The sequence below is a fragment of the Salmo salar genome, chromosome 04 (genome assembly GCF_965601325.2).
Source record: "Salmo salar chromosome 04, fSalSal1, whole genome shotgun sequence".
In the NCBI taxonomy this organism is placed as follows: Eukaryota; Metazoa; Chordata; class Actinopteri; order Salmoniformes; family Salmonidae; genus Salmo; species Salmo salar.
Window position 1 is genome coordinate 94,494,107 of NC_138294.1, and position 9,052 is coordinate 94,503,158.

At 40.6% G+C, this 9,052-nt stretch overlaps 1 protein-coding gene across 1 annotated transcript in view; it reads right to left on the reverse strand.

Annotated features, from left to right (window-relative positions):
- Positions 1 to 3,519, reverse strand: part of LOC106604040 (cell adhesion molecule 2) — a 654,407-nt gene extending 650,888 nt beyond the window's left edge. Inside the window, exon 1 of the mRNA XM_082974832.1 lies at positions 3,099 to 3,519. Within this exon, the coding sequence (XP_082830958.1) occupies positions 3,099 to 3,159 (61 nt within the window). The 5' untranslated portion in view covers positions 3,160 to 3,519. The remainder of the gene's footprint in view (positions 1 to 3,098) is intronic.
- Between the last annotated feature and the right edge of the window lie 5,533 nt (positions 3,520 to 9,052).

Here is a 9,052-nt window from a genome sequence, read left to right on the forward strand (position 1 = left end):
TGCTCCAACAAAAACCTGCTCACCAGGGAAGATACCAAGCCTCTTTGCGAGATGTGTTTTGTGCACTCTGAACTGTTTACCGTTAATTTCTCCGTCGAACACACAGAAAGCAAGCGTGCACAACAGGTCCCATAGGCACCCAAATCATCCAACAAATGATGCACGTTACATTATGTTCATTCCAAATGCATTAGCACGTATATCTGGGACCCTTGTGGGTGACAGGGCAGCCCAGCAAACAAACAAAAAAAGCACGTGAGACAAGGCAACGCCTCCCAGGCGCAGGATGAAAATAATCGCCCCTGCAAGTCAACCATGAGACTCCATCTCCTTGTGTACTTTCCATTACTTCACCCTCACACACAGCAAATGTGCAGGGTGTTAAAATCTCGGTGTAAAAAAAAATAAAAGAAGTTATATCTGAGAGTTTATTCTAGTGCAGTTAACCCCCTTGTCGGGGTTTGAATTTGACGCCACTTGCGGTGAACAAATGAAGTGTTAATATCGACAGTGTTGGATTATTGTGTTGAGTTATTAATGTCTGTTAAAACTCTCTCAGAGTGAAAAGGACTAGGGAGGCCCCTTTCTTACCACATTTTTAAGGTTGTTATTTAGACTTGTTTTAATACTTGTTTTTATTATTATTATTATTTATTTGTGTGTGAGATATATATATATATATATATATATATAACCTACCTATAAGCAAGAGATCGCTATGTGCACAGATAAGATCAGGGATATTGTCTCTGTGTATTGAAACAGGTCAGATCAGGGATATTGTCTCTGTGTATTGAAACAGGTCAGATCAGGGATATTGCCTCTGCGTATTGACACATCGTCAGATCAGGGATATTGCCGCTGCGTATTGAAACAGGTCAGATCAGGGATATTGCCTCTGCGTATTGAAACAGGTCAGATCAGGGATATTGCCTCTGCGTATTGAAACAGGTCAGATCAGGGATATTGCCTCTGCGTATTGAAACAGGTCAGATCAGGGATATTGCCTCTGCGTATTGAAACAGGTCAGATCAGGGATATTGCCTCTGCGTATTGAAACAGGTCAGATCAGGGATATTGCCTCTGCGTATTGAAACAGGTCAGATCAGGGATATTGCCTCTGCGTATTGAAACAGGTCAGATCAGGGATATTGCCTCTGCATATTGAAACAGGTCGGTATTGTGGTGAACTGGAAGAGGAAAGACTATGTAACTACTGTGTCCTCGAAGAAATAGAGAATGAAACTCATTTTATCCTCTATCGCCTTTTCTACCACGATATACGCTTGCTCTTAGTCCACAAATCCCACCAGATATACCCTGGTATTATGTAGCCATGAGGAGACAGACCACCAGATATACCCTGGTATTATGTAGCCATGAGGAGACAGACCACCAGATATACCCTGGTATTATGTAGCCATGAGGAGACAGACCACCAGATATACCCTGGTATTATGTAGTCATGAGGAGACAGACCACCAGATATACCCTGGTATTATGTAGTCATGAGGAGACAGACCACCAGATATACCCTGGTATTATGTAGCTGAGTGATGAGGAGACAGACCACCAGATATACCCTGGTATTATGTAGCCATGAGGAGACAGACCACCAGATATACCCTGGTATTATGTAGCCATGAGGAGACAGACCACCAGATATACCCTGGAATTATGTAGCCATGAGGAGACAGACCACCAGATATACCCTGGTATTATGTAGCCATGAGGAGACAGACCACCAGATATATTGTGTATATAGATTGTGTGTATAGGCTTGTCTCCCATATGAATCTTCTCTCTCTTGTTACAGACTGCGTTCAAATGCCTACAGTTAATTATTAATAACATGTACTGTATGTGTATATATACAGAGTGTGTGTGTGTGTATATATATATATATTATTTTACTGCTCTAGGGATATCAATATTGTTTGGATTATCTAATGTATTATTATGTATTTTTTCACTCTTTCTGCGATGTGCAATGCAGAGAACAGACGAAGAAGAATTGTCATTTAATTAGCAGTGAATTATTGCAATGTTTGTTTATGTGTCAATTAATCCCATAAGGGATGGTTTGCCAATTGTCGACTTGACACAACAAAAAAAAAATAACATTTTCATGAATTAATTCACTCACATGTTTCTGTATGCACACCCATTGATTAATTGATCTTATACTATCATAAATATAAATAACATACCTTTTTTCAAAACTAATCCAAATTGTAAGTGGTTGGATTTATTTCAGCTGTTACTGAGATGGTTATTCCAGTTTAGATGGTTTAGGAAGTCTAATTTATCAATTTTCCCTACCATGGCAATCATTGCAGGTGATTTAAAAAAGTTTGGAATTGTTTGCTATCCCGAAGTTTGGCTGGATTCCAATAGGATTTATATTTATATAACTCTTTTGCAAGCCAGCATAACGTGGCTTGCCGATGTGGCCTGCAAACCAGGAGTTTCAGACCACTGTGTTAGCATTAAACTTGGCTGTTGAAGTATGGCATTAACAACAACAAAAAGTAATGCAAAAAAAAAAAAATATATATATATATATATATATATAAAAACAATGAAATATTTCCCTTAGGAACTTGCTTGGTGTAGGCTAAGGACTGACAACCATTGAATGCAACAATTATGTCTCTGTCACTAGAAAACACAGTCATGGGTGGTACTTGTACGTATCAAATTCACCTGAAAGGCACCCTGGGAAATAAATTACGCATATAAGGCGTTACACCCTACGGTGTTAAAACAACACGCAAAAAAAAAAACGAGTGACTAACACAATGTTATTTCCCAAAGACCAGAGAAAGTGTAACAGCTCTAATAAAGTCTTAATTTAAGTCAGAATTCGCAACACCCATGGGTGTTCGGGATGCAACAGTCCTGGGTTATTAGTTCATCAACACTTTGTAAAAAAAAAAAAAAGTGTTAGTTTATTAACACTATTTGTAAATGGTCAGATATAATTTCTAAGAAGATTTGAAATGACACACTGTCGGTGTAAAATTCTGATTGCAAATTTGCTATACACACACAAACACCTAAATCCTTTCCCGGTAGAAGTTCCAAAACGGACTTACCTTTTAGCAGGATCCCGTAGACTGCGCACAGTGTCAGAACCAAGTGATGCTTGGGAATCATCCTGTCTTCTCCGCTCTCTTTACTAGCCTTACCGAAAGCTCTCCGTTGTACGTTAAGCGGTTTGTTATCCAGGTGGGGTGGGTGGCCTCGTCAGTCCTCGTGTTGCTGTGAGATCCGTATATATATATATATATATGGGCTCCTCGTGCGTACCGATCGGTAATAACGTTTTCCTAACGTTTTCCTCCTTTTATTCGGTTTAGTCCCCTTGGGTGGCCCAGAAGGTATCCAGGGAATTGGGTAGCGCGCAAATTAGATGTAACTGCTCCGTAGCTCTATAGCTGTGATAATGATTCGTTGTGTTTCCTCCGGTAAGAAGAAGAGATGCTGCCGTATTCCGCTCTTCCTCACTTTGCTCTCACGCACAGAATCGGTAAAGTGCTGCTCTTGAGCTCGGGAGGCAGGAGGTGCGTGTGTTAGTCCCGCCCACACAGTGGTGACTGATAGGATTGGTTAACCAATCAGGGCCGTCCGTAGTTGAGCACCGTGTCTGTGCGTGCGTGCGTGTGTGTGTGTGTGTGTGTGTGTGTGTGTGTGTGTGTGTGTGTGTGTGTGTGTGTGTGTGTGTGTGTGTGTGTGTGTGTGTGTGTGTGTGTGTGTGTGTGTCTGTGTGTCACGGGAGGTTACGCGAGGAATCGGGGGGTTTCTATTCGCCGAGCGGCGGGAGACCTCTAGCCGAGCAGAGAGTTTGTGTTTAAATCCTGAACAGCAATTGACAGAAAATCTGGGCGGATTTCAATTATCCTAAACTGAAGGCTACTGGTCTATGGAGGAAAGCAGGACTGGAGGAGCGCCTTTCTTTACTGAACAGTTATCAGCATGGTGCACTGTCCAGAAACATACATGCTTCTACATCTGCATGCTTCTACATAGCCTGGTTCCTCTCTAGGTTTCTTCCAAGGTTTTGGCCTTTCTAGGGAGTTTTTCCTAGCCACTGTGCTTCTTCACCTGCATTGCTTGCTGTTTGTGGTTTTTAGGCTGGGTTTCTGTACAGCACTTTGAGATATCAGCTGATGTAAGAAGGGCTTTTAAAAATACATGTGATTTGATTTGATCTAATTTATATATAATAAAAGTTTGCATTTTCTAACTATTTTTTATTTTCTTTTGGAAGGCCTTTTGCGTGGGAAAACACAGAGTCCTAGTAAATTACTACACGTGCTTAATGACGTCACTTTTGTTTTGAGCGGACTTCACGGTGAACCGGGTCACTGGCTCATGCGCGCGGGAAGCAGACCGGTTCCCAAATCAGAATGCAATCAACTTTCGGCAGATGCAAACACGTGTAACAGATGTTAATTGTACTCTCCTTGTGTTGTGTTTTGTTCAAATAAATCACCCCAGCCAGTGGTCCCAGTTGAGCAATATTTATTATCTGGAGTGAAACAGGAAACAGCACGTTAGTTGAGCAGGGCTTAATGATGATGATGGCCGTCGATGGTAAAATCCCTTGCATTACATTTTCATACTGGGCATTAACAAAATACAAAAAATACAATACAAAATATAACATGTGTAAATACGTGTAGTTTAACAGGAAACAGCATGTTATTTGTGTAGTTAAACAGGAAACAGCATGTTATTTGTGTAGTTAAACAGGAAACAGCATGTTATTTGTGTAGTTAAACAGGAAACAGCACGTTAGTTGTGTAGTTAAACAGGAAACAGCACGTTAGTTGTGTAGTTAAACAGGAAACAGCACGTTAGTTGTGTAGTTAAACAGGAAACAGCACGTTAGTTGTGTAGTTAAACAGGAAACAGCACGTTAGTTGTGTAGTTAAACAGGAAACAGCACGTTAGTTGTGTAGTTAAACAGGAAACAGCACGTTAGTTGTGTAGTTAAACAGGAAACAGCATGTTAGTTGTGTAGTTAAACAGGAAACAGCACGTTAGTTGTGTAGTTAAACAGGAAACAGCACGTTAGTTGTGTAGTTAAACAGGAAACAGCACGTTAGTTGTGTAGTTAAACAGGAAACAGCATGTTAGTTGTGTAGTTAAACAGGAAACAGCACGTTAGTTGTGTAGTTAAACAGGAAACAGCACGTTAGTTGTGTAGTTAAACAGGAAACAGCACATTATTTGTGTAGTTAAACAGGAAGCAGCACATTAGTTGTGCAGAGCTTACTGATGTTGATGGCTGTCATTGGTTAAAATCTATAGGATGAAAACAACTGTTTTAGCAATGGACTTATGTGACCATTACATGGGTGCATGCTAGCTAACACACTTATATACAACACTCATATGCCAACGCACATCCCAGAAAGCCCCTCAATCCCTAACAGGTACCATATACCCACACATGTATAAAATCAGCAATGTACAGCAAACTTGTACACATTATAAAATATAAAAATAGAAACCAGTATTCAGAACGTGACCTACCCCTTGCATCACATTTTCATACTAGGGAGACCTGACATTCGGATCTCCCCCTATCTGCAAGCGCGGCCAATAACAACACGCCTTATTGTCATCGGAATTGAACCAACCAATAAGAATGCTTTAATTAACATTAAATACTCCTTTCTTTAGAGGCAAGTGGAAACCTAACCAGCCCTGTTACACACACCTTCTTTGTCTACACCCATTTGGAGTCAGGAGTCAGCTAACCTGGAGTCCAATCAACGAGACGAGATTGCCCTATTAAAAACACTCACACCATTTTTGTTTGCTATTCACTAGAAGCATTGCCTGATGTGAACCATGCCTCGAACAAACGAGATCTCAGAAGACCTAAGATTAAGAATTGTTGACTTGCAAAAAGCTGGAAAAGGATACAAAAGTATCTCTAAAAGCCTTGTTCATCATGTTCATCATTCCACGGTAAGACAAATTGTCTATAAATGGAGAAAGTTCAGCACTGTTGCTACTCTCCCTAGGAGTGGCCATCCTGCAAAGAGGACTGCAAGAGCACAGCACAGAATGCTCAATGAGGTTAAGAAGAGTCCTAGAGTGTCAGCTAAAGACTTACAGAAATCTCTGGAACATGCTAACATCTCTGTTGACGAGTCTACGATACGTAAAACACTAAACAAGAATGGTGTTCATGGGAGGACACCACGGAAGAAGCCACTGCTGTCCAAAAAAAAAAACATTGCTGCACGTCAGCAGGTTGCAAAAGTGCACCTGGATGTTCCACAGTGCTACTGGCAAAATATTCTGTGGACAGATGAAACTACAGTTGAGTTGTTTGGAAGGAACACACAACACTATGTGGAGAAAAGAAGGCACAGCACACCAACATCAAAACATCATCCCAACTGTAAAGTATGGTGGAGGGAGCATCATGGTTTGAGGCTGCTTTGCTGCCTCAGGGCCTGGACAGCTTGCTATCATCGACGGAAAGATGAATTCCCATGTTTATCAAGACATTTTGCTGGAGAATGTTATGCTATCTGTCCGCCAATTGAAGCTCAACAGAAGTTGGGTGGTTCACCAGGACAACGACCCAATACACAGAAGTAAATCAACAACAGAATGGTTTCAACAGACGAAAATGACCTCAACCCGATTGAGATGACCTCAAGAGAAAATTCCTCCTGACCGTTGTGCAGGTCTGTCACGTCCTGACCATAGAAAGATGTTATTTTCTAGGGTAGAGTAGGTCAGGGCGTGACAGGTTTTTCTTCTTCTATGTTTTCTATTTCTATATTGTCAGGGTCTAGTTTTGTATTTCTATTTTGGGGTTTTGTTTGGGATGATCTCCAATTAGAGGCAGCTGGTCCTCGTTGTCTCTAATTGGAGATCATACTTATGTAGGGTTTTTTTCCCACCTGAGTTTGTGGGAGATTATCTTTGAGTCAGTGTATGTTTCACTTCTGCGTCACGGTTTGTTTTTGTCATTCAGTTTATTTATATGTATTACATAGTTTCACAGTGTGAATAAAATGTGGAACAAACACACGCTGCACTTTGGTCCGCTTCTCCTTACGACAGCCGTGACAAGGTCTGATCCGCAACTACAGAAAACATTTAGTTGAGGTTATTGCTGCTAAAGGAGGGTCAACCAGTTATTAATTCCAAGATTCTGGTATAGGCGGCAGTATTTTCACGGCCGGATGAAAAAACGTACCCGATTTAAACTGGTTACCACTCTTGCCCAGAAACGAGAATATGCATATTATTAGTAGATTTGGATAGAAAACACTCTAAAGTTTCTTAAACTGTTTGAATGGTGTCTGTGAGTATAACAGAACTCATATGGCAGGCAAAAACCTGAGAAACTTCCAAGCAGGAAGTGGCCTGTCTGAGAACTGTAGTTCTACTTTTGAATCCCTAGAGAAACTACAAATACTTATGAGTCACGTTGCACTTCCTAAGGCTTCCATTGGCTGTCTAAAGCCTTCAGAACGTGGATGGGCCGTCTCCTGTCTCTGGGCAGAGTATAGTAGCTCAGTTTGTCAGTGGTCTGCCTGGGGACAAAGAGATTGGTAATGCGCGTTCACGTGAACGCGCTGTTTTTTCTTTTCCTCTTTGAATGAATACACTATTGTCCGGTTGGAATATTATCGCTATTTTACGAGAAAAATACCATAAAAATTGATTTTAAACAGCGTTTGACATGCTTCTAAGTACGGTAATGGAACATTTTGCATTTTTTTGTCTCGAAATGCGCTAATGCGTTATCCTTTGGATAGTGACCTGAACGCACGAACAAAACGGAGGTATTTGGACATAACTATGGATTATTTGGAACAAAAACAACATTTCTTGTGGAAGTAGCAGTCCTGGGAGTGCATTCTGACGAAGATCAGCAAAGGTAATACAATTTTTCTAATACTAATTCTGAGTTTAGTGTGTTCCAAACTTGGCGGGTGTCAAAATAGCTAGCCGTGATGGCTGAGCTATGTACTCAGAATATTGAAAAATGTGCTTTCGACAGAAAAGCTATTTTAAAATCTGACACAGTGATTGCATAAAGGACTTGTGTATCTATCATTCTTAAAATAATTGTTATGTATTTTGTCAACATTTATGAAGAGTATTTTTGTAAATTCACCGGAAGTTTGTGGTGGGAAATACATTTTCTGAACATCACGCGCCAATGTAAAAAGCTGTTTGGATATAAATATGAACTTGATTGAAGAAAACATACATATATTGTATAACATAATGTCCTAGGAGTGTCATCTGATGAAGATCGTCAAAGGTTAGTGCATAATTTAGCTGTGTTTTCGGTTTCTGTGACATGTACCCTTGCTTGGAAAATGGCTGTGTGATTATTTGTGTCTTATTTGTGTCTATGTACTCTCCTAACATAATCTAATGTTTTGCTTTCGCTGTAAAGCCTTTTTGAAATCGGACAATGTGGTTAGATTAACGAGAGTCTTATCTTTAAAATGGTGTAAAACAGTTGATTGTTTGAGAAAACAGAATTGTGGTATTTTAGCTGGTTTTGTATTTCGCTGTTGGCTGTATTTATTCTGAGCTGTGCTTCAATAGGTTGGTCGTAGATGGAAGACCGTGTTGCCCAACAGAGATCTCCCTTGTCCTTTGAAGAATATGTCTTGTGGTAGAACAGATTCTTTGTAGTACCGTCATCGTGTGGTAGAACAGATACTTTGTCCGTCCTTTCCTACCCCACGTTTACAGCTGCTGCTGCTAACTCAACGGCTAGGATGTAGGACTTCTTTAGTGAATAAGAGTTCAAAGTTCATACCAAGTTGCCATACTTTGAGCTCACGCTGAAGTTGGCTTAGGTCTGTAGTTTGATATTAGCCATTTTAACATCTGGACCGTCGTCCTCGCGTCCTCGCGTCCTCGCGCCGGAACACAAATGTAAAATGTTCGTAAAGGGAGAGAAGGCCGTGTTTCACAACCAATGTCTGTTCACATGGGCGGGGCCACTGAGTTGAGCCTAGTTCACTTATGAAAACCAATTTTCTCATTT